The 26,742-nt window shown below is 34.4% G+C and overlaps 2 protein-coding genes across 21 annotated transcripts in view; one reads left to right on the plus strand and one right to left on the minus strand.

Annotated features, from left to right (window-relative positions):
* The window catches only part of LOC147844367 (uncharacterized), a 768,760-nt gene that overhangs the window by 165,881 nt on the left and 576,137 nt on the right, over positions 1-26,742 (plus strand). The window lies entirely within an intron of this gene.
* Positions 1-26,742, minus strand: part of mef2cb (myocyte enhancer factor 2cb) — a 127,186-nt gene that overhangs the window by 60,079 nt on the left and 40,365 nt on the right. For 19 of the 20 annotated variants that reach the window (XM_087252973.1, XM_087252969.1, XM_087252964.1 and 16 more), the window contains 2 exons: positions 19,016-19,210; positions 1,391-1,594 (listed from right to left, as the gene is read on the minus strand). In XM_087252973.1, coding sequence (XP_087109099.1) covers positions 1,391-1,594; positions 19,016-19,069 — 258 coding nt within the window. In that variant the 5' untranslated portion in view covers positions 19,070-19,210. 20 annotated transcript variants of the gene reach the window in all.

Raw genomic sequence — 26,742 nt, forward strand, 5'->3', positions numbered from 1 at the left:
TATGAAACGTTGCTGTTTTCCTTGTAACAATTGAAAATAGTTTGGCTGCAAGAGTTTGATTTATAGCTAATGAAAAAAGACATCATTGTTAAAGAAACACTCTTTTTGGGCTCAATTTATAAACCTCCTTGAGGTAATAATAGTGCGCGTATTATCTGCAGCCAAGATGCAGCAGCACAGTTATTTGATTGCTACAGATTTTATTCTCTATACACAAACTATTTCTTACCCAATATATTGTTTCAAACTGCTAAAATGTCTGTAAAAGTCCCTTTTATGAAACTGCTAAATTGAATTTTCAACATCAAAAGTCGACAGAACATAGTAAATAAAGAGTTATGTATCCTACTCGTACTATAGTTCCATATCAACCTATAGGAAATAGCCACTATTCATTTTCTGTCGGCCTTAGTACTATAAAAGAGTCAAGCTTAAATAGAAAAATTATCTAAACTGGAGGTGCTAATGGTCTAATCTGATTCAATTATTTATGCTATGCTAAGCTAAAAAAGCTAGTGCTACACAATGACATCGGCTAAATTAATAATAATAATAAAAAGATAAAACTCAACTTTTTAACTCAAGGGGTTTTGTAAAATGAGGCTATTTCCAAAAAAGAGTGGAGTGTTAATTTAAACTAAGAAAATGATCTAAACTCTTCCATTTCTGATTAAGATGCTAATGGTCTAATCGGAATCAATTATTTGTGCTTAGCTTAGCTACACTAAAAGTGCTTCGCTAGACAATGAGATCAGCTAAATGGATAAAAAATATATATATAAAACTCAACTATTAATTTCTAGGGGACTTGCAAAATGAGCCTATTTTATGAGCCTAAATTATCTAATTTCTTCTGTTTCTGATCGAGATGCTAATGGTTTAATCTGATGTAACTATTTATGCTAAGCTAAACTAAGCTAAAAGAGCTCCCGCTACACAATGAGATCGGCTGGATTAAAAAAAAAAAGAAGAAGAAGATAAAACTCAACTATTTAACTATTGGAAAATGAGAAACTTATCTAAACTCATCTATTTCTGATAGAGACGCTAATGGTCTAATCTGAATCAATTATTTATGCTAAGCTAAGCTAAAAGTACTCCCACTACAGAACGAGATCATCTAAATGGATAGAAAAATGGTAAAACTACATAATTTAACTCTAAAGGGTTTGTAAATTGAGCATGTTTCCAAAAAGAGCGGAGTGTTCATTTAACACTATTAACATTAAACTGTATACATTTGTATTTGTTTGACCAAATCCAAACTTCTGAAGAGTAGTGCACTTCTTTTATGTGTTAATCTATTTAAATATTTGCAGCAATTTGACCAAATGATAACCAATAAAAACTTCTGACAGTAAAGGAATGTGTGTATAAATGAGAAACTGACCTCCACTATGTCCGAGTTGGTCCTGCTCTCGTGTGGCTCGTTGTACTCTGTGTATTTGAGCAGCACTTTGTCCATATCTGTGCTGGCGTACTGGAACAGCTTGTTGGTGCTGTTGAAGATGATCAGGGCAATCTCACAGTCACACAACACGCTCAGCTCGTAGGCTTTCTTCATCAGGCCAAACTTTCTCTTTGTAAATGTCACCTAGAGAGAAGCAGGGAGAAAACAGGGTTAGACAGGTCACCGGCTGCACTGACAGCACTGCACAAAGCAGAAAAAAACTGTGAGATGGATGACTGTATGTGTGTTTGCTCAGCGCGTCCACGCTCTTAAATATTCCTGACTCCTGAGCTGTCCTAAATACAGCGCTTCTTCCGAAAATCAATGGTACTTTTCTCTCCTTCTGTCTACTTTCCTTTCTTTTCCTTTGTGCTCTTCCAAATGATCTGGAAAAATAGACAATAGCGTAATAGCTTCTTCCGCTCATAAATCAACCATTTTAAAAATTCAGTTCTTCAGCCAAAAGCAACTTCTTTTATCGTTTTTGCCTTTATTCTTACATGCATAAAAAGGAAACTGTTTAATAGTTAAAATATTATCTGTGTGCTCCAAAACCTTGATTTAAGTTTAATGGAATAGCCCTAGCTTTTGTCTGTTTGTTCTAATATACAAATGTTCGACAGCATTAACAATTTTGATTTTATTTGTCCATAAACGTTAAACGGAGAGTACTCTCAGATTCCTATTTAAGATTTTTTTCTTCCGTTGAACTCAAACGATGATATTCTGAAGAATGTTGACAAATGGTAACCACTGACCTCTGTAGTGTACAGTACATGTACTGACAAAATTATTAGACAATCCTGTAAAATCTGAATTCTGTTTAAAGGAATGAATTTTTAAAACATAATAGATTTAATAAATAAGTTTTAATGACTAAGATAAAGAGTTGGTTTCACTACATGCTTTTATAAAGATTTTAAATGATTTGGAGTTTGAAACATTGGCTTGTAGACGTTCTGAATACTTTGTTTGTTTTGATTGATGAATGATGTTACCTGTTATATACCTGTATATATATACATATGTATGTATATATATATATATATATATATATATATATATATATATATATATATATATATATATATATATATATATATATATATATATATACATATATATATATATACATATATATATATATATATATATATATATATATATATATATATATATATATATATATATATATATATATATATATATATATATATATAATATATATATATGTTTATATATACATATACGTATTAAAATAAACTAATAAACAAGCAAATAAAATAATAATAAAAAATAATAATAAAATAACAAGCAAACAAAATATTTAAAAAAATAATATTAAAATTAATATATATTATAATATTAATATTAAAAAACAAAAACAAAAAAATAAAAAATAAAAAATAAACAAATTAATTTCAATTAAACAAATTACACATAAAATAAATAAATAAATAAATAAATAAATAAATAAATAAATAAATAAATGATTAAGTTGGATACTAAAATTAACCTTTAAAAATGTTTTTTTAATATATATTTTTTCATTATTATTATTTAAACTGCTTTTATTTCAGAAATACAATGAAAATTCTATTGCTTTGTGATCGATTTGCATAGAAAAAAGATAAAAAAATGTCACAGGAGGGCTAATAATTTAGCCTTTAACTATTATGAAAGCCAAAGGCTATGGCTTTCCAACATTCTTCAAAATATCTTCTCTTGTGTTCAACTATTCCTTTATGCATATTGACCTTAAAAGCAAATTAGAGAGAAAAAAAAGTGTGCATTGTATCAAACAGGACGAAAATGCAGTTTCCAGCAGAAGTGTGGATATACAAACACATGCACACACTCACACACAACGATCATCGCTGCCACAGAGTGTTTGAGAGGCTGTTAATGACTTCTCAGTGCATGTTCTCATCTAAATTAGCAGCATTAAAAATAAGAAGCATCCATTTCTGACCTCTTAGGTTTCATGTCTCTTAAGCGCTGAGGAAACACACACTCAGACCAGCTCAAGACTGAGGGCTAAACTCTTCACTCCTTTTTGAGGGTTACCAAAATGTCCTCATTCACCTGTTAATGTGAAACATGCTCACACTAATATATACGCAATTAAGTGTATAATGAAATAGTGTGATATTACTAAACATGCTGTGTTTGTGATAATCAATGAAGAGATTTGGTAAGGAAACATTTTGCATGTATTAGCATCAGATAGTACATACTTTGATGCAGCTATTTGTTTTTAACTTTGTCATGGTCATACTGTTTAGCTTACCTGATATGTAAGTAATAATAAAAGTCTGAATTGTAGTTAAAAGAGAGAGAAGCTATGAACATTTAGCTTTAAAAATTATTTTTTATCTAGGGCTATGATCTAAATTAGGGCTGCATAATATATTGTTTTAGCATTCAGATATCACAAAGTGATCATACACAATAGTCAGTATTTGTAATAGTCATCGCGAGTATATACGCAATGTTGAATCTGGATTTGCTGTGTTTTTGAGCTCTGTGATTATGTGAGGGTTTTAAAAAGCATAAGGATATGTAGCATTTGTAACTTAGAAATATTAATCATGATTCATTGTATTGAATTATTTATACAACAAATACTACGAGGTATTATTTTACATTTCTTCATTCAATTTCTTTATACCTGAATACAGTTAGACTCATTGGAAATTAATAAAATGCTGTTTATTTAATCTGTATATTTTTATTTGTTGAATGTGTCTATGCTTTTAGATATTGTTTATTATTAAACATTTATTTGTATATTATATATTATGCAAATGAACTGCCTTGCAGAATCAACCCAATCAATCTAAATTTATATTTAACTTTAATATATATTTATCTCTTTCCAAATATTTATTCAAGTCATCTGGTGTAATTGCAGTCATATAGCGCTATATATTGCAGAAAAAAATATTGCATCGTTAGTTATAAAATTATTATGTGATTTAATATTATTGATATAAATATTTATATATTAAATTTTTCAATATCAAGCAGCCCTAATATTAATAAAAAGTATAGTATTAAAACTTGGTAAAAGATTAATGACAATTCATTAAAATAATTCAATTATCAATGATAATTGATAATTGGAAAGAAAAAGTGACAATGTACCACAAAAAAAAAATGTGCCATCAGTAATTTAAATAAAAATAATATACAGTTAAAGTCAGAATCATTAGCTCCCTTCGAAATATCTTTTCTTTTTTAAATATTTCCCTAATTATGTTTAACAGAGCAAGGCCATTTTCACAGTATGTCTAATAATATTTTTTTCTTCTGAAAATTGTTTTATTTCGACTAAAATAAAAGCAGTTTTTATTTTATTTTTTTTTAATTATTAGCCCCTTTAAGCTATATATATATATATGTCAATAGTCTACAGAACAAACCATCATTATATTATAACTTGCCTAATTACCCTAACCTGCATAGTTTACCTAACTAACCTAGTTAAACCTTTAAATGTCACTTTAAGCTGTATAGAAGTGTCTTGAAAAATATCTAGTCAAATATTATTTACTGTCATCATGGCACAGATAAAATAGATCAGTTTTTAGAAATGAGTTATTAAAACTATTATGTTTAGAAATGTGTAGAAAAAAGTCTTCTCTCCGTTAAACAGAAATTGGGGAAGAAAATAAACAGGGGGGCTAATAATTCCTAGGGTTTAATCCTTTTGATTGAAACTGTATCAGGAATCCTAAAGGTGATTTCAATACCTTTTTTAGACTTTTTAAAGACCCCAGAATATTTTAAGAGCTCATCACCACTTCAAGTTCTAATCAGTATCAAATCTTTAACTCGATAAAAAGTTGTTAATAAACAGTTGTAGTTAAATAAATCAATAAAGCCCAACCATGCAACAGAACGCAGATAAGCTCGGAAGAAACAAAGCTTAAAAGAATAAATTACGCAGTTGTTTTCAGCGACAGGCTTCAGCCACTGTTTAAACTTGTTTTTCTCCAATCAGGAGTATGCAAACTTACATTTTCCCGTCTGTTACGCTCTATGGTTTCGCTACATGTGGAGTGCGTCACATCACCGTCCCATAATTGTTGCAAATTACATGACATTGCCATTGTTAGTATTAGGAGGAAACTACATATTTTATGCTATATTTATGCTTCTTTAAGTCAAACAAAACTTGAGATGTGATTAAGACTTTTTAATATCTTTTAAGGGCCTTAATTTTCTCATAATTGATTTATCAACTTTTAATACTTTTTAAGACTCTGCAGACAATCTGTTCAAACATCGTTGTTTTTTCTTATATAGGACACTAAACATTTTCTAAAACTGTTTTGTTTTTATTTTTTATTGTTTGTCCATTTAATGAATATCAAAGAGGTGCAAAATATCACTAAACTATATTCAAAACTTTTTTAATGTGTCTGTTCTCCGTAGACAAAAAAGAATAAAAATAAAAACTTGCTGGTTTGACAAAATATGGCGTATACATTTGAATTCGGGGGTGGTTTGTCCTCTACCAAAACGTCCCATTAACACTCTTCATTACCAAATTCACTTAACATTAATGTCTCATCTTCAAATTATAGCTACAAATGTAGTGATTCTCATCCTGCTGGTCATCTTCTATCATCATCCATCTAATAATTCATGAGCCAAGTAATAATCTATTGATTCTGTATCCTCTTGACAAGCTCGTTTTGACAAGTCCAACAGCCACTTTAAGAATACAACTGATGTTTTGACAGCTCCCTTTTCTGCAAGATAAAGCCAAAGTGAGAGTTTGGAGCTTCCTGAGAAAGCCTCTATACTGTGGCTTAGCAGGTTTCTTCTTAAGGCTTCTGGAGATTTGGCAAGTGTGACAAGATGCAAAAAAAAAAAAAAAAAAAAAAAAGAATAAGCCAAAAATCTGTCGTCTGAAACATCTGACCCCTCAGCATGACAGGAGGTTGAGAAAACAGGGAAAAAAAGCTGAATAGTGTGTCTGTTGAGCAGACTTTGAATTTTGAATTATTTGAATAACAAAGTCTGTCATTAATTCGCACATCCAAAATAAATGTAACAATTTTCTCCGGGCATTTCTCTGAAAGAGGAAGCAGTACCACACATACTCAGATATGAGCACTTTAAATAATCACTGTGGTCAATCTAACAACTGCGGCCAATGACATCAACACCCACAGACACACACACAAACACCACATGTTAACTTCACCAACCCTTTAGCAGAGCCTGTTTGTTTTTGAAACTGCAAGGTCGTTTGATTGATCAATTGAGGCATGGACAATCCATACAATTTACTATATATTCAATGTTTTAATTAAAAGTGCAGTTAAAATTTTATCTTAATTCATTAAATTTGGGCAAAAAAAATCAAGTGGTCTCTTATTTTTTTCCATTACTGTTTTTAAGCTATAATTCGTCATGTGATTTGAGACATAGAGCATATAAGCATATTGATCACATACTGTTGACAGGAAAATTACACTGTAAAACCCAACAGTCAACTTTATCAAATGAAATGAGTGTAGTCAACTCAAAATTGATTAAAAGTTAATTCTACTCATTTGAAAAGACATTTGAACTCTGTGTTGAAGGCAATTAGTTAATAAAATGCCTCATTAATATAACTTATATGGAGTACAGTAGGTTCACAGTACTCATTAGGAATAGTTTTTGAACTATATATATATCGTAAAATAATAATATGATCGCCTAATAGGAAATACTCTTGCTCTGTTCCACAACTTGGACAAATTTTTGGATGTCAATCTTTTGGTGAAAGACATTTCTGTAATGTAACGTCTTATTTTACAGTAAATTTCTGTAATGTAATGTCTGTTATTTTACAATAAATTTCTGTAACTTAAAGTGTTATTTTATGGTAAATTTCTGTAATGTAACAACTGTTATTTTACATTTATTTTCTGTAATGTAACGTCTGTTATTTTATGGTAAATTTCTGTAATTTATTGTCTGTTATTTTATGGTAATTTTTAGTAATGTAACGTCTGTTATTTTACAATCCATTTCTGTAATGTAATGTCTGTTAGTTTACGGTAAATTTCTGTAATGTAACATCTTGTTTTTACAATAAATTTCTTTAATATAATTTCTGTTATTTTACGGTAAATTTTTGTAATGTAACGTCTGTTATTTTACAATAAATTTCTGTAATGTAACGTCTGTTATTTTACAATCCATTTCTGTAATGTAATGTCTGTTAGTTTACGGTAAATTTCTGTAATGTAACATCTTGTTTTGACAATAAATTTCTTTAATATAATTTCTGTTATTTTACGGTAAATTTTTGTAATGTAACGTCTGTTATTTTACAATAAATTTCTGTAATGTAATGTCTGTTATTTTACAGTACATTTCTGCAATTTAACATCTGTTATTTTATGGTAAATTTCTGTAATTTAAAAACTTAAAAAAATCACTGGAGATCTAATAAATTGCCCTTTCCTATAACTGTGTGTAACAATATTGAATATTAAATAATACTAAATACATTGTATATAAATATACAATATTAAAATGACAAACTGTGTCCCTTTTTGATCACGTCAATCTAAAAAAAAAATGTTTTAAAATAATTCACTCTTTGCCTCTAAAACTTCCATTTCCATACAAAAAAGCATCATATAAATAACATGCTGGTGTAACACGATGGCAAGAGCATAGATCGTGATGTTGTTCCTCTTCTCCTGCTCACTACCTGCCTCCACAATCTCATTCCTTGTTATCTGTGAAGCTCATGAGCCTTCAGCGAGCCAGTGTGTTAATTGCAGAAAATGCCAGTTGCAACACCTCCACGATGTGGTGAGAGCTGCAAAAAAAAAAAAAAAAAAAAACAAGGACCACGGTTCATAACGATCGTGATTTGGAATCTTCGAACCCTGAACCTAAAGACCGCAGGAGTGTGAAGCCCTTATCATGTGAGCACATTCCTGTTATGCGTGACAAACAAACTGCCGAGCATGTAGACATAAATGTGCCGTTGCGCACGTAACCGAGAGGTGAGTTTGAACTGCTGCTCAAAGAGCCGAGAATCGCTTTCTACTGCCAAACAGAAAAGAATGAAAGGAGAAAAAAGGTCTGATTTCCAGCTTTGGTTTGGTGTGTGTGTGCACGTGTGAGGGGGAGGCGGAGGGGGGGGGAGGTCAGGAAGCACATTTGTATGCATTTCCTCTCATAACAGGAAGTGCCTGACAGCTTCCCCTTCACAATGGCTTCGCTTCTGCTTCCCGCCTCCAGTGCATTTCTTCCCCTGGGGAGTTCCTCTAGAGGACAGAGACAGGGAGGATGAATGTCCATTTGTCACCATCTGCCCCTGCACCGTGATCCGTGCGACCCACGCACCCCCAAATCTCCCTGCTCACGCTCCATCTTATACAGTATGAATCATAATGGTCAATTCGAACAGTAGGCCTCGTTTTGACAATAGACGTCATGTTTAGATGTGGGACACAGCACAAAATCTGCTACAATTTCTTTCTGAGCAGCTAACGGTCAAACGTCATATGTCTTAAAGCTCTCACTAAACTACATTGACAGTAACTAAATATCTTTCAAAAAACGTCATGCAATATTTAAGCATCACTTTCACTTGCTGTAACTAAAAGAAGGTTTTGAAGGTCATCAGCAGAAATATAATGAGAAACAAAACCTGTGTGAAAAATAAAAATATGAAAAGCACTGAATAATCAGAAGCAAAGTGGAATAACAATTAGCGTATGCGGAACAAAGGGATTTTAAGAAGATCAATTCTAAGAGGAGAAATTTAGAGAAGTTGCACTTGCGGAAGCAAAGGAATTTTTGAGAAGATCTTGGTGAAGAAGCAGAAAATGAAGAGAGAGAGAGAGAGAGAGAGAGAGAGAGAGAGAGAGAGAGAGAGAGAGAGAGAGAGAGAGAGAGAGAGGGAAGGAGAGACAGATGAAAAAGTGAAAAAAACACGCACAGCGTGTTTCGTGAGGAGACAGGCGCAGAGGTAACGATCACAAGAGAAAGGTGGGAATCGTGGAGAGGAGAGCAAGGGGTGATGGGATACCCAGAGGGCCTCATTATTTTCTTGCTGTTAATTTTACTCAAACTGTTTTACACCTTTCCGTTGTTGATTGGAGAGACGCCTCTGTTGTCATGGGTGGCTGAATCAAGCACCGTCTCCATGCCATCACACCATCATGAGGCAGAGATGAAAAGAAAGGTAACAGAAGCCTACGGAACGTGTGGTGCTCGCATTTGCCAAGTCAGTTAGAGGGGTGAAAACCACATCTAGTGCATGTCGAGTGCCAATTAAAGTACGTACTTTTGAATGAACTTCCATCAAACAGGCTTCTTCTAACGCAGAGGCAACGGGTGATTACTTGCCCTTTTATTGAAACTCTGGAATCATTGTCATTTTTCTATTGGCTCTTTTGTAGGTAAATACCTGGCTAACAGCTAAGAGACTAAAGTACTAAAAAGTACTATTTAAATGTTTGTGGGTAAAACATCTTTGAAATCGACGATATCAAATTTCATGTTATTTTATTCTCCATCTTAACAAGACACAGCATAAAAGACTCTATACAATCTCTCTGAAATCAATAAGTCTATAAGAGTAAACTTTAGATCAGGGATGCAAAACTGATATTGCGATATTTTATTTGCGATATAAATACAGTTTCACAAAATAGTTGATTAACACTATTTGACAGTTTTAACAGTTTTCAGGTACAGAAATTAAATAATCACAATGAAAAATGCTTTGCTTTGTCTCACTTCTAGTCCAAATATCTAAATAAAAATCTTAGATCAAGTAAAAACATTGTTTTGTTTTCAAATTCAGATTAAATAATGCAAAATTAAGAATTTTCCCTTAAAACAAACACAATGATCTGCCAGTGAGGTAAGTTAAATAATCTTATTTTCTCTTTGAAATGATGATATGTGTACTAGAAACAAAGACAAAAAACTTTTTGTTTGTTGCTTAAATCTTATAACTTCTGATGTAAAAAATACATTAATTAAATAATTAAATTAATTAACTTAACATTGCTTATCTTTGCCATGTGACTAATGCAGATGCGCACATTGCAATATCGATGCTGAAACGATATATTGTGCAGCCCTACTTTAGATTATAATCTGATTACAGTTACTTTTATGAATTCTTGATTAACGAATTCTTCACATAATGGCAATACACCCAAAAAAAATGTTTGTAAGCTTTATCATTTAAAATGAGTTAAAACAACTTAATTCTTAAGTATTTTGTGGGACAACTTAATAGTTTTTAGTTCAATCCACTTAAATTTGTAAAAACAATAAAAATAACCTAATGGATTTGTGTTGAACAAGATAAAGGAACCCTATGAATCCCTGCATTTTTTACAGTGTGCTTTTAACTGCAATTTGCTCATTTCCAATTCCCTTTCTAAAAAACATCTACCATGTGTCATATTGTTTAGGCTTTCATATTCATATCTGAAATGTCCAAGTAAAGTCACGGGAAATAATTTGATTCCAAATTTTGTAACAAACTAAAGAAAAAACTAAATTTGAGCAAGATAATTTCAAGTAGTCCCAAAGTACTCAGGATACATTACCTATATTAAGTATATTACTGACTATGATATTAATGTGTAATCAACAACAGATTCACCGTAAAACCCCAAAATGTTAAGGTAACTCAAACCATTTGAGGAAACCGATTGCAAAAAAAACTATTTAAGATCAAAAACCTTATCCTATTAAGTGTACTTAATCCATTTGAGTAAAAGACGCAATTTGGGCACAGTAAAACCCAATAAATGAAGAGAACTCAAACCAACTGAGTACTGTAAAGCCCAATATGTCAAGGCAACTCAAACCGTTTAAGGAAACCAATTCCAACAAACCATTTGAGTTAAAAAAAAACTAATCTATATGAGTACTGTGAACTTGCTCTATTTGAGTTGAAATAATGAGGTATTTCATTAACTCCTCACCTTCAACACTGAGTTCAAAACACTTTTCAAACGAGTAGAATTAACTTTCAGTCAATTTTACAAGTAATTGACCAGCACTAAACATCGCCATGTGTTGTATCCAGTATTTTCTCAAATCAACGAATATCTCATCACCCTGTCTTGTTATCGCCTCTCCGGTAAATAGGCAGATGAATCAGCCCTGTAATTGCCTAAATAGGATTTCATTTGAAATTACGACTACACAGATTCATCTCTCTCAAGCGTGCCTGCAAGTGTATGCTGTGTATTCAGCAGTGTGAAAATTAGTCAGTAAGCATGCTCTTGTTAGCGATGTGGCTAACACTTTTATGACACAGGGGGTCCTTTCATGTGACGTGCCCAGGAAAGTGTTTGAGTGGCTGGGGGGAAGAAAGCCAGGCTCCTCACACTGATGCCCTCTGTCTAAGCTTCTGGGCAGCCAGTCAACGCCAGGGAGGCCTGCTGGAGGTGCCTTGCTCTGCGCAAGTGCTTTCAGGAGGTGGGCTACGGAGCCAAAGTGGCCGCCCAGGGCGACAAGGGCCTTGTGCCCATAAGCATGGCGCCAGAGACAGGGTGGGCCGTAGAGAAGCTGCCAATCTGGATGAGGTGATATCAGCAAGGAAATGATGGGAGCTGACAGCCACGGCAAAGAATTTAGAGCATTCAGAATATAACTGTTTAATAAAGGTAATGCGTATTAGGAATGAATAGGTTTTGAAGCTTTTTGCTGTTATATTACACCCTTAAAATAATTACAAAGACAATATCTAAAAAAAATTATAAGCAATCTCTCCACAACTTTATTTTTAAAATGGGCTATACACAAAGTCAATGTTTTTCAGCCAATGATAAACTTCCGGTGAAGGGTTAATGTGGCTATTTTTAATTTCATGTTGTAATGCAACTGAATTACAATCAGTTAAATATACCTAAGCATCCATTTGGTTGTTAAAACATAATAAATAAATAAATAAATAAATAAATAAATAAATAAATAAATAAATAAATAAATAAATAAATAAATAAATAAATAAATAAATAAGCAAACAAACAAACAAACAAACAAACAAACAAATAAATAAATAAATAAATAAATAAAGAAATAAAGAAATAAAGAAATAAAGAAATAAATAAAGAAATAAAGAAATAAATAATCCATTTAAACGCAGATGACATCATTAGCAGCAGGTTAGTGCAAAAACCTCCAATTCAAATACTGGGGTAAAATTAATTTCATATTTTAAAGACGTGGTGTGGAAAAATTGAATTAAATGCAGTGCTTCTTGTTTGGTCTGATCCCCACTTTATTTTGTACCTCAGCCAGGCAGATCACTGGTTTTTAATCAGATTCTAAATCAGATTCTAAATGTGACAATTTTATTTGGGATGACAATTTACTGGAAGCCCTGGGGCTGGCTGACTGAAATTAAAAGCCTGTGTGCATATACACTGTCAGTCAGCTCCAGAATTTTGGATATTTTTCACAATTATGTAATTGTTCCAGACTATTTTGTCTGAATATCTGAAAATCAAAAGAAAGAAGAGACAATGTTCTTCAAAATAAATCAACAAATAAACAAACAAATGAACAAACAAATTCGTATATAAACCATAGCTTGGTAAGTTCTTTATAATCAAGTTAGTAAAAATAAAATAATAACATTTTTTCAGAGACTGAATTAAAATCACAATGATAATCAAATCAAAGATTACGTAGGTTAAGTCCATATGGATAACTTTCTATACTGCTTCGCGTGCTCAACAACTCATGCGGAAACAACAAAGACAGTTTGATTTAAACATTGCTGAATATTTGCTGATCAAGTAAGTTTTATTTGGACAGGCAATGCTATTTTTATACTATTTAAGAAAAGTGGAAACATGGCTAGCTGAAAAACTATCAATGGTGGGCAAGCCTTTTAAATGACAGAAAGTGCTGTCCATGGCAGTAAACATGTACAATATGTGTTTATATATTTTTATTTTAAGTAAAAAAAAAAATCTCACATACATTACAATTCAAAGAGTTTGGAATCCATATGTATTTTACAAATATTGTTTTCCATAATAAACTATGGTAACACTTTATTTTGATTGTCCATTTGAGTATCAGTAGACTGTTTGCTTAATATCTGTTGATACTGCTCCTTCAACAGACATTTGACTGACCATAAGAAACTTTGCAAGTACATGTCAACTTACACTAACCCTAAGCCTAACCCCAGCCTAACAGACAATTAAATTGTAATAAGAATTAGTTGGCATGTACAGTAGATGCAATGTAACTTAAACTAAACTAACACTAATTAAAATAAACAAAAATATACAATAAATAAATTAATTAAATGTATAAATGAACAAAGCATAACTCTTTTAACAAAACCAGCGTACTAAAAAAAAACATTTTCACGTTGTTCAGCAAAAACAATGACATTTGTATGCTAAATTTAGACGCATTTGCATGAAAAGAGAGCAAACATCTCAAGAATGCTGTGCATAAGGTAACACCATAGAAGCAGCCTGTTGTTTGTTTGGCTTTGGTATGGAAAGATTTCCTTAAAGAGGAAGTGAAAATATGCACAGCCCCGGCCACGTCTTCAACACATTAAGAGCTAGAGGGGAGAGAAAAAAGCTAAATAGAAAAGAAAAAACCCTTTGTAAGTCAAAGGTCCCCCCATTCTTGTCTTGTGATGTCTGTCTTCATGGTTCTCCTATAATACAAAGAAGTGAGTTGTTTGCCACAGCCCAAGATGAATGGCAGCAAGAGGACAACAGTCAATGATAACCCCTGTGCCAGCTGTCGAACATGGCGTATTCGCTATAAATACACAACAATTTATGATGCATGTTTTAAGTAATGCATCTTCTAACCAAAACCTCTATAGAGATTTCATGAGCTTATTTTTATCACTAATTAATGCCGCAGAAGGTTTTGCCATTGCTGTTCATTTGCTGTTGACATATGGCTAACGATGTGGTCAAACTAGACTAAGTACGCACAATTATGACGAATTCGGGAGGGGAAAGGATTAATGTCATGTTCTAGGGCTTCTGTGTTTAATCGCTGATACGTTACAAATGATTAGAACAATTTAAAAAGTTAACAAATTTTTTCTTGCAACACTGTAATCATAGTTTTAGATGTTTATTTTTGTAGTGAGCCAAGAGGTCTCGCATCGTGTAAAAGAAATTAATTAGTACAAAACCCATAATTTCAACAATATTTAAGGAAACTGCTCAACACAAACAAAAGTCATTGTTCCTTTCTTTGTCCTCCCTTTCGTCTCTTCTATCCCAAGACCTGGAAATCTGTGGCATTGACTCTCATTAGGTGTCCTTCCTGTATCAATCTCTGATCTTGAAGTCTGGTTAAGGGGGAGTGAGAGAAAAAGGAGAGAGAGAAGGAGAGGAGAATGGTGATAACACCAAGACAGGATGCTCTCTGTGCAATCCGATAGCTTCGCCAAAAACATCCTGACCTCAGCTCTCCCTCCTTCTTCTCTGTTTCTTCTTTCCTCCTTTCCTTTTCATCTGTGCTTATGATTAGAAACTTGAAAATAAAGGTTGTGAGCAAACCAAAGATTCACCAGGATTGGACAATCCTGTATATGGATGGACTCCTCGAGCATGAAAAATGAGAACTTTTACCTTTCAAAATAAAGTTATATACATTCTTTGGTCCCCTAAAGATGCTTTAAGTAAAAAGAATAGTAAATATGATTTGAGTAATTCAGTCTTAATAATCTAAATAATTCCTCCCACTGCTAAGAATGTTTTTACTTTAGGTTGTGAAAGGCAGAAATGTTTTTTTCCATGGTTATAAAAGGCTCTTCATGGATCAATCAATGCCAATAAAGAACCGTTAAAAGGGAAACTGTTCTATAGAAACAAATGGTTCTTAAGAACAATTGACTATTAGGTTCTTTGGAGAAACAAACAAAAAAACATCATGTGAGGAACAAACTCAAATACGATTATTAATCTTGAATGACTAGATCTTTATCATAATAAATCTAACATCAAATATTTATTTTTTGGAGATAGATCACATAAATTGTCATTTAATAGTCCAAATTGACAACTTGTATGGCAATTTTAGAGAGCATTTTGTCATTTTTAGTGTTTGATAACAGACAAAGAGACTAAAATTAGGGCTGTGTGATTTGGGGAAAATATCTAACTGCAATTTCAATTCCGATTTGATTTACGATTTAATTCAAGTTTCAGTCTGATTTTAATTCAATTCAAGCTTCAGCTCAATAATATTTAAGCCATTGCAATAATTCTGCAACAGATCTTAAAAATTACCTGTTTTTTTTTAGTGTCTGTGGCTTTGAAAGCAAAATATTCCCATATTACAAATGCTATTTTTCTTTTATATTAATTCGTCTATTAATGCTTCCTAAGCAGCAGATGCCATAATCCCACTTATCAGCTCTTTCCTGTTAGTTTTCGTTTTTTTATTTTTATTTTGGGCGTAGTTTAGTTGCACAACTCTTATTGAGCAGATCGAAAGTGTGCTCACTCAATTGTATAGTTAAAAGGCCCGGTCAGATCACACAATTTCAGCACAATATCCTTGAGGTAGGGTGTCGTGGGGAGCAAATGGATGTAGTGACACAAGATTCAATCGTTTCTTCTCATGTAATGTGGCATAGATCACAACAACCAACACCATGTCTGCCAAAACTCACCACACCATTGAAGAAAGTCTAGCATGTTTAATTTTTTTTGAGATTTCACATTTATTTCCTATGGTGGTAACTTTTGACTAGGAACACCACAGGCGTAACAAGGTTGACTAAAACACTGAAAATTCAATGAAAGAGGTGATAAAAACTGTTATATGTTCAAGTGTGAAGGATATCAAGGCCTTTAGGCATTCAGATAAAAAACACAATATTTAAGAGTGTTTATAGTTGTAAACCGGTCATATTTGACCCGAGCCGACAGGAAGGTTAATATTATTGTAAGTAATTGTAATGTTAATAAAAGTAATAATGACTAGAGTAATAATTTAATTTGAAACTGCATACAATAAGAAACAGGTATTTAAAATTGTAATAAATATTTAACTATATATATATATATATATATATATATATATATATATATATATATATATATATATATATATATATATATATATATATATATATATAGTTATTCTACGTGCTATTTTAAACTCAAAACCAAATCCAATCTGATGCCTCGTTAACCTCAAAGCATGTTGGTTTTTCAGAATAAATAGAAACAGAGAAGTTTGTGCTCAGAGAAGTACCTTGACTCATTCTTTCAGCAGTTTGGCATGAGAACCCACATACATGTGAGCCTCTGGTTTCCTCAAGGGGGAGAACTTACTCAACCCACAAGTACTGAATGACTAATGTCACTGTGCCCCCTCCGTCTGCTCCGTCTGACACGCCCATTACTTTCCTCGCCCGCTTTTTCCCTCTCTTTCTCCTCCACTTCTCCTCGGGCCCTCACACTATCTTCAATAATTGATCAACCTAGCCAAGGTCCAGACAGCAGCCATTAACTGCAGCAGTATGGTCTCACTCAGTCATATCAACTGTTAGCCAAGTCCTTTTCCCAAAATCACATTTTTTTTTCCTCCAGACCAGACTGAGGAACTACAAATGTCTGTTTCTGTGACAAAGTGTCATCCTGTGAAAGGATGTGAGGACTCTGGTTGACTGTTCAGAGAGTTTTACAGAGAATCATGTTACAGAGCAGAAGACAAAGAGAAGAACTAGTCAAGGTTACTTTCTGTCAAACTACAAAGTGCTTTCCAGGTTTTCAGGTTCAACTTTTTGTTTCTATAAGGGGACAAATGTAAATGTCAAGGATAAAGAACATTTATTGATCTTGCAGTAAAACAAGCGTCTATGTAACTGGCACCAATACGATCAATACAACTACAGTATCTGCTGTGCATAATATCTGCCTGGTTTTATGAGTTCCTGAGTTGATTCAGTTTCACGGTCATAGAAATGAAGATTCAAAACTGAATGTTTCCCTAATTGTCCAAATGCAAATGCATTTACAGAATGCAATGTTTGAAAAACAAACAAACAGGATTTTTTTTGTCAATATTTACATGGAATCTCAGATTTCAGAATCATCTTTTAATGTCTGAACTTCACTAAACGTTTGTGAAATGAAGTCCAAAATTTCAAATTTTGCCAATGACATAAACTGTACCTTAGTTCAAGTGGAAACTCATATTTAGTGCATCTCTACCTCTATTTTTTCTTTTTTGCTTTTATTTATTATAGTATTAAATATACGTGAATGGACATCAAGAGGTACACTAAAAGATTGATTCACTGAAGTATATAATGTGTAATCTCTTTTAAAATAGCTGAAATATTTTGTTACATTTATTCAAAAAAGCCATTCAATGTCCAAATCTTATTAGTTGGCTAGAAAACAAATGACTCGAGAGAGCAGAATCTTGCTAAAACTATGCACTGCATTACACATTCATTTTATTTTTACTTAACCTGTCAGTGAGGTCTTAATTTAATGTTTGAATAGATCTGTCTTAAAAACAAATTACAACCATTGTTTAATTGTTTTTATGTCACCATCAAATTGGTATACATCTGTGCTTAAAAATATAAAAATAGTCTTATGTGCAACTTGAATTCTCGTTTTTACATTTTAGAGTTGTTCATTAAAAAAAGTTGGCACTAATAGCCTAGTGGTCATGTGTGCCGATATTTAGCACTGAGGAGGTAAACGGCCAATCCTTTCCCTCTTTCTGCCTCCCAAACTTTCCTGTCTATAATCTCTACTGTCCAGTCATAAACCCTCCTAAAATATTAAATATAATAATTATTGTTTTAAATATTTGAAGTTTAATTTCTGTGTTCAGTTATAATTTATTTATATTAAGTTAGGAAGTAAATAAATAAATAATTGAACGAGCAAACAAACAAACAAACAAACAAACAAACAAACAAACAAACTAACAAACCAACTAACTAACTAACTAACTAACTAACTAACTAACTAACAAATGTTTGCTGTTCTAAGCTGCTCTGCTTTGCTGGCTTTAAATGCATTTTGTGCCTGTAACTACTTGCCAGTTAGCTAAATTTACTAAAAAAGTTTAGGACAAGAAGACCTAATAGACTAGCATAAGTCATCTGGTTTAACCAGGCTTAACTGTTTAGCAAGCTATTTTTTTATTTTTTTATTTTTTATTTTTTATCATGGATGAAAAACACTGCAGATAATGAACAGTTCTCAGTGATCTGAGAGGCAAGTTGAAAAGGAAAACTACTAGCTAATGCAGGAAGGCCCCTCGAGGGCCATCTTCTACCTCTGAGTTGACTCCACCTAAAGCCCTGAAGCATGTGGCATCATTCCATCATTGCCATCTCTGCGTGTTTGTGTTCTCCACCCACCCGGCCCCTGCTAAAGTAATATTCCACAGCCATAAGTGAGAGATTGTGGCATGCGAGGACGCCAACAATTAGCATTGCGCACATCACCTACTTGATCTATTTCTGTCTAAAACAACCCATCAAGCTTGTGTGAAGGAAGTGTTCTTCGGCTCCTTCCGGTCAGCGTGACTCACCTGTCTGTTGCGTTCATCCATAATCCGTGTGATCTGAATCTTTTTTCTCCCCATTGTCCCCGTCTTTTCGTCTCTCTCTTTCACCAATGAACTTTATTTTTTTTCGTCCCTCTGTTTTTTCGCTCGCGTTTTCTTCAAACCAGGCTTTCTTCTCTCGACTTCTTCTGCTCAGTTCAAAGATTCCAGTAGCTGTACCTGCGAAAGGCAGAGAGAGAGAGGCATTAAGTCAGATGAAAAATGGCAAAACCGCGGAGTTAAAAAAAACAAAAAAAAAAAACAGGGAAAGGCAGAGTCTAAGCCACATGGGACAGCAAATAAAGACAAAAGAAACCGTTGACGTTCCGAGGCAGCGCTGTTTTCTGCCATCAATATCATGCAAATCAGATTCAGCGCTTCGGCTGCGACTATGAGACTAGACAGCACTGTCATGCTCTCTCTACAGTCACAGAGAATTTGACAGTGTTTTGGAAGTGCCACTAACTTAACAGCTCTAATCATTTGCAGTGTAACGTTTACTGTCGCCTGAACGACAAGCGGCAGCACATTTCTAAACAACGGCGGTGTAACATTGTCACTAGTGCGCTGAATGATTCCGTCCTGAAAGAGAAACCATTACTCTCCATGTTTCGCAAGATCTGAAAAAGAACTCGAATGGAAACCTGGGCCATCCTGATTTAGGTTTCTTCAAACTCACTTTAGAGTATGATCCTTTTGTCACGTCACGGCTTTGCTCCGCTCCCTATTTCTCAGGGAATGAAGTGTCTCAGGGGCCTACATTGAGACCTCCTGCTGAGCTCTTTCTGCTACTGAAAGGCTGCCCTCACCCGAGAAACTAACCCAGGCTTTCTTTAAAACGCTCTCAGCTCTTAGATGCACGCTCGTGATCACAGAGCACACACGTGTGCGCGCACCGGTGTTTGTGTGCATGTGCGCACCTCTTTGGTGCCGTAAAGTAGGCCAACCCGATTCATCTCTGGGAGGAGCGGCAGAAGTGTTGTTGTGTTTTATTCTGACAGTAGAGGTGATAACGTCCCTCGTTATGCAAATGAGCGTCCCATTATTTAAGCTCGCTGTAATGCAGTAAAGCTGTCAGTGGTGTCACGTTAAAAGCCCTCCATTGCGTTCTCTTTATTCTCCGGCTCTTTTTCTTCTTTCTGAACCAGATTTCACCTGCCAGAGTGAGCGAGAAACATTGATGTAGCTACACCTAAAGGATACGCTGCGCTTCTCGCATCGATGCGTGCTGCCACGCACCTCTCATTTATTAATAATCAAGTGTTTATGGGTGGAGTAGGCGTTTGAAAGTCTTCCGGAGACTTTTCCATATGATATGAGCTAAACCGCAAGCAAACTCTAATTTCATTAGCTCAGATTCAATTTCATTTCATACACGGTCTGGCTGGTCTACGAAATTCCACACAGAATTGTTGGGCTGCTGTTAAACGCGTAGTTACTTCTTGTGCTGATATTGATTTAATTTATTTCCCATTGTCTCTAATAATAACTCGGTAAGATTACAGTCTATTAGCATACAAACAACAGCGTTCTGTACTTCACTGTGTTGAGGGACTGTGAACAAGCACATCTTAACATGTAAGTGGCGAAATCTGAGGCGGCTTGGTGATTGTTTAGAGGACCACTGCAAAAGACATAAAACAAGGAGCAAAACAACTCAACTACAAGCCGGTGATAATGACTGGACGTCTGTGTAAATATTTACCCATCATACAGCCAGCCAGCCAGCAGAACTTGGCGTCACTGAGTGCGGTTTCGCTGCTCGCATTTGAAAGCTGATTAAGTTGTTAACTCAATCAAAACAGGGACTATGGCTGCGACTCCAAGAAGAGCTTCCTCATTGATAGCGACAGGTCTGTAATCCCTGATTCAGCCACGCCACAGCCTCAACGTGGACCTGCCATGTCTTACGTAATTTTAAAAGGCTTTTAATGGGTTTCATCTGGACTCCTGTTTAGAATGGCACCACAAATTGCGAACAGTTTATTGCTTTAACTATCAAAAGACCACCAGTAAACATCTGTAAACAAATGATGACAGACCTTTTCGTAGCAATTAAAATTCCTTTTCCAACAAAGTTTTATTTATTTAGACAATTATGTGACATTGATTATTGACAATACAGTTGTCAATAATGATTTGTGTGTAAATAAATAAACAAACAAATATGTTTAATGTACACTGTAAAAAAATCCTGGTTGCCTTAAAGTTTTAAATTAGAATTAAATTAACCTTATGAGCCTATTGAACTTATATTATGTTAAACTGACGTAAACAGCTTGCATTACTTATAAAATTAAGTTAGAACATGATTAACTTAGTTTAATAAGTTACAATGAACTAAAAACATTTGTTTTCATGACTAATTGATCATATATTTTTTTACAGTTTTTTTTACAAGTCAAGCCACGATTAAAGCAATCCACCGTATTCTCTAATTATATATAATTATCATACATATTACACTTTTATAATTCAATACATCATGGAAATGTAGTTTTTTTACCAATAGCTACGAGATACAATGAATATATAAGCTGTCCATTCATTTAATTTATTTGGTTGCAGATACTGTTACAGACGTTCACCCACCACCACCAGGTTGGCCCTGTCCAGGGAGGCATTCGTCCTTGGCAGTCATAGCTGTATTTAAAGGCTTTCAATTCAAGCTACGGACGGGGCCTCCAACAAAGAAATCCTATGTTTTGTTAAATTAGACTTTTGTCAAATAATACTCATCAAATAAATGTAATTGAGTATCATATTGATCTCCCTGGCCTTTGTGATAGAAACTAAATGACTTTTTCTAATACACACATATCATCTTAAAGGGAGAGTACACACACAAAATTTAATTATATCATCATTTACTCCCCATTTTACTCAAAAGCAGATATTTTGTTGTGTATGCACCCTGTATGTACACTTGCTGTGCATTTGTTTGACGTTTGAGGAAATGTTTTCAGACTGCTAGCTATGTGTCTCTTCTGTTAAAGCCACAAAAGGGAAATTAATGTTGGGGATGTTTGTAAAAAATCAAAATAATGCATCTAGATAAATTTAAAATTAAAAATCAATAATGCTAGAAGAGAAAATGTGTCAAGCAAATAACAATAGGCTTTATTTAGTATATATATATATATATATATATATATATATATATATATATATATATATATATATATATATATATATATATATATATATATATATATATCGTATATGGCGACACGGTGGCTTAGTGGTTAGCACTGTCGCCTCACTATAGGTGAATTGAGTAAGCCAAATTGGCCTTAGTGTGTCTGAGTGTGTATGAGTGTTTCCAAGGACTGGGTTGCAGCTGGACGAGCATCCGCTGTGTAAAATATATGCTGGATAAATTGGTGGTTCATTCCGCTGTGGTGACCCCTGATGAATAAAGGGACTAAGCCAAAGGAAAATGAATGAATGACTATAACAGCATATATATAAAGCATAATTTGATGCCACTTCAATGCAGTACAAAGCCACCATTTACACCAGGTTACTTTACTTTTATAATCTGACCTTCCCTCACACACAAGCATAAGGACAACCTGAGTCGACCTAGGCATAACCTCTTATTCTGCCTTCACCCTGTACACCCTGGTCACACCACCTCCCCCATCTCTCACCGTCATCCCTTCCTTCACATGTACACATGCTCACACTCATCTGCTTTCAGATTACCACAGATGAGCGCAATCCAATTTACACCAGTAAAGCCGAACTACAGTGCAGACAAGCTGTAGTTGATCAGCAGCCAGAGGCGTTTTACATGTAAAAAAAGGGTCCCATCGCTGGCGCTCAAACACTCATATGCAAAGAAGACTAACCAAATATGTGTGCTTCCTGATGCCCAAGTGTGACTGACCCCTGCCAATAGCATGGAAATCAATACTACGAATCCAATTCAGATCAAATATGTGTGTTTTACTGTAGTATATATGCAATTATGCCAAAAGAGTGAGGCGAAGAGGGACTACTAACAGGCTTTCTCTGCCATGCTAAGCCAATTCACTAATCCACAGCCAAAGCATATGGGGAGGTTGAGAGGAAGAGAGAGACCCCCCCTCACTCAAAAGAGAACCTCAGGACAGGCTTGGCTTAGTGTGACAGATAGAAGAAAGCCTGGAAGAAGGGTCACCAGCAAAGGGCTGAAGGGTCACGGAGAGATGCTACAGGACAGAGAGGGAAAGATAAGACAAGTTAACCTGCAACCTTTCTCGTATGATACATTGGCGCTCAAAGCAAGAGCACAAAGAGCAAATCCACACGACCAAAGGAGAACGGGAGAGATGTAAGCAGGTCTCTCTTGAGGAAAGAGAGGAGAGGCTGCCGTCCAGCCTCCCATCTGTTAACCATGCTTCTCTTCCTCTGCCACAGAGCATAAGTGTGGTGGGGGAATGAGGAGAAACCGTGGGGGAAATGGAGAGAGAGATGGGGGAGCCGGCACTGGGATGTAATGAGGTGCTGTGTTTTTTTTTTCTTCTCCTTTTTCGGTACGTTTCTCTCTCTCTCCCTTTAAGAAATGGAACTGTGAGGGCAATGAGTACGTTCATAAACAGCCACAATTCTGGGTCGGCTTGGTCCCTAGTGTTCCACCAAAAGAGAAAAAAAATATTTTGCTCGCGATTGTATTGTCAAAGTCCTAATAAAGTGAATATGACTTCTTCTCTGTGCTCAGCGATATAATTTTGTTAGGGGAAAAAAGAAACAAAGCAATTTTTTATTTCTCTAAGGGGTCTCGTGCTGAGAATGAAAAATGATTAAGATGCAAATACCATGAATTATATTTGTAAAAAAAAGTAGAGACTGAATCTGATAATGAAACACTTGTTTTGATGAGATATACAACTCTGACAGGTTTCGCTCTCATCTGGTTGTACAATATCGTGCTGCTTGGCTACCAACACACTAAAGTCATCAGTGTGTTATTACAGCAATCAGACAGGAGCTGATCTTTTAAGAAATTGACCTCAGCACTATGTTGCCACCCTTCGTAAACTCTCTTATTTCCACTTTCCCTCTTTTCTTTTCTTTTCTTCGCAGCACATCTGCAAGACATTTGGTACTAGCGTATGTTTGAAAAAAAGGGCAGTATCCTCTATCCTCATGGGGAAATGTGGTCGCGAAGATTTGAAATAACATATTACAGGGCAGAAAGTAAACCTTTTAGGAGGTGCATGATACATTAAATAAACCCTCACTCTTTTAAAATAAACTCTCGTTTCCTTGAAAAGCCAGAAAAACAATTTTTAATATGTCTTTCGAACAATTCCTATACAAAGTCACGCTTTTAAACATGCTTTTCTGTTTTTTTCTTAACTTTTCATGTTGTAATCTTCAAAACTTAATAAATGCTTTTATTTACACTAAAGGATTTTCCTTTAACACGCATATTTTTGGAGGTGTGGCTGTTTGCTTTGTGCTTGACTCGGGGCAGGGAGCCCTACAGCGAGAGGGTTAACAGCCTATTGTCTGTATAAAGTCATTATGGGCAGTGCTTCTTAAGTGTGGCAGCGTCTGCCTGCAGGACAAAGCTGATGAGTGCCCATAAATCTTAGTGGTGGAAAAGACACAGGATGGGTGACCTGAACCTGAGATCAGGATCAGTGTGGGAAGAACATTGGTAGTGAGGTCATAATAAGGGGGTTGATAAAAATTGGCACACAGTCTAATACACATTTTTTGTCATCATGTGCATGATGATTTTAAAATATAAATAAATAAAAGTGAGCTTAAAAAGGGACAGATTTTTTGGGAGCAACAACAACCAGTAATATTTTCTTATTTATAGAATTTACCAATACAGTGTAAGATTTTACCCAACAGTCAACTTTATCAAATGAAATAAAGGTAATTAATTCAAAATTAACTGAAAGTTTTATTCTACTCATTTGAAAAGAGTTTTGGACTTAGTATTGAAGGTGATGAGATAATTAAATACCTCATTGCTTAACCTAACTTAAAGCAAGTTCACAGCACTCATATAAAAAAGTTTTTAAATCAAATGGTTTGTAGCAAATCGGTTTCCTGTAAAGTTGTTCTTTGACTTGTCTTAACTAGGGTTTTACAGTACTCAGTTGGTTTGAGTTATCTTCATTTATTGGGTTTTACTGTGCTCAGATTGCTTCTTTTACTCAACTGAATTAAGTTCACAGTACTCGTTTGGATTCATTTTTGAACTTAAATGGTTTGTTGCAATCAGTTTCCTCAAATGGTTTGAGTTATTTTTTTCTTTTTGGGGTTTACAGTATGAAAATGGTCTAAGTTGGCATAACTGTGTGTACAACCCTGTATTCTTTATATCATGTATTGCTCATCTGGTTAAAAAAAGTTACTGTGTTTATTTATTTTATTTTTTTTTGTTTGTTTCTTTGGTTACTTATTAATGTATGATTAAGCTCACCTGTGTCTTGTTTAGTTTCTCCAATAACAAAGTAGGAGTATGATACAAAGTATGGAACACACAATTTCCATAAAACCTTTCAAATATGACCTTTCCTGAGAACCAGGAGTAAAAAAAGGCATTTTATTTGATACAAAGCATTTTTAACAGTCATTTTTTATAGTCTATACTGATATATAAACCTTCAGTGGAAAAAGTGCTTAAAAAAACGAAAAAAAAAAAATCAAAAAGACTGTTTTGCATACTGTTAAACAGAAAGTCTCAATTAGGACTGTGCAATTTGAGGAAAATATCAAACCTTTTGACAGATATTGCTATTTGATTTGCGATTTAATTTTGTAGTAAAGCTTCAGCTCAATAATCTGTAAGCTGTGGCAACAATTCAGCGACATCTCCTAAAAATGACCTGTTTTTGTTTTGTGTCTGTGACTTTGAAACAAGATATTCCCATTTTACAATTTCTGTTTTTCTTTGATATTAATTCGTCTATTGATGCTTCTGAAACACCAGACGCCATAACTCCACTTGTCAGCGCTTTCCTGTTTGTGGACATAGTTCAGTTGCGCAATTCTGATTGGGCAGAATGAGGGTGTGCTCACTCAATTGGTTAGTAAGACTGTCACACACAGCCGACCGTTACACATTTGCTCTGTGTGGGGGAAAATAAATAGTACATTTACTCGTTGTATTACAGCCTCTTGCGATTAACTAATCGCAACATTTCAAATTGCGATTCGATTTTGATTAATCACACAGCCCTAGTCTCAATGCTATAAGAACAAATCTGTGTCTATCTGGGTACCTCATGGCCATTCATACCCCAAGACCCCCACCGTATGACTGGATAGAGACAGGAAACATACAGGCACACACACAGAATGGTGGAAGGATGTGACATCAGCAGCCACAGACAATCAAAGGTGTAAAGGTGCTTCCTTTCCTAAACTGTTCCAGTTTACACAAAATGGGAACCAAAACTCCTGCGCTTCCTTCTCCAGGCCAGAAAGAAGAGAATAATAGAGAGAAAAGGAGTTGAGGGCTTGAGCCACAGCTGACTGTAAACAAATGCTCTCCACTGATGCAAAACCTTTTTTTTCCTGACAGAAAAAAGGTTTTGAAGCACTCAGTGATGGTCAAAACTGTAATGACTGTAAAGGCTTACTGACAGCAGATTTGATTGGTGAAAAAAAAAAAAAATCCGTCATTAGATTTCATTACATAAAGCAATCTCATTTTGTGATAGTACAACTGATTTCACAGCCCGTCTTATTTTCCAAGTCAT

Source organism: Danio rerio, chromosome 5, assembly GCF_052040795.2.
Source record: "Danio rerio strain M-AB ecotype USA chromosome 5, GRCz13ab, whole genome shotgun sequence".
Taxonomy (NCBI): domain Eukaryota; kingdom Metazoa; phylum Chordata; class Actinopteri; order Cypriniformes; family Danionidae; genus Danio; species Danio rerio.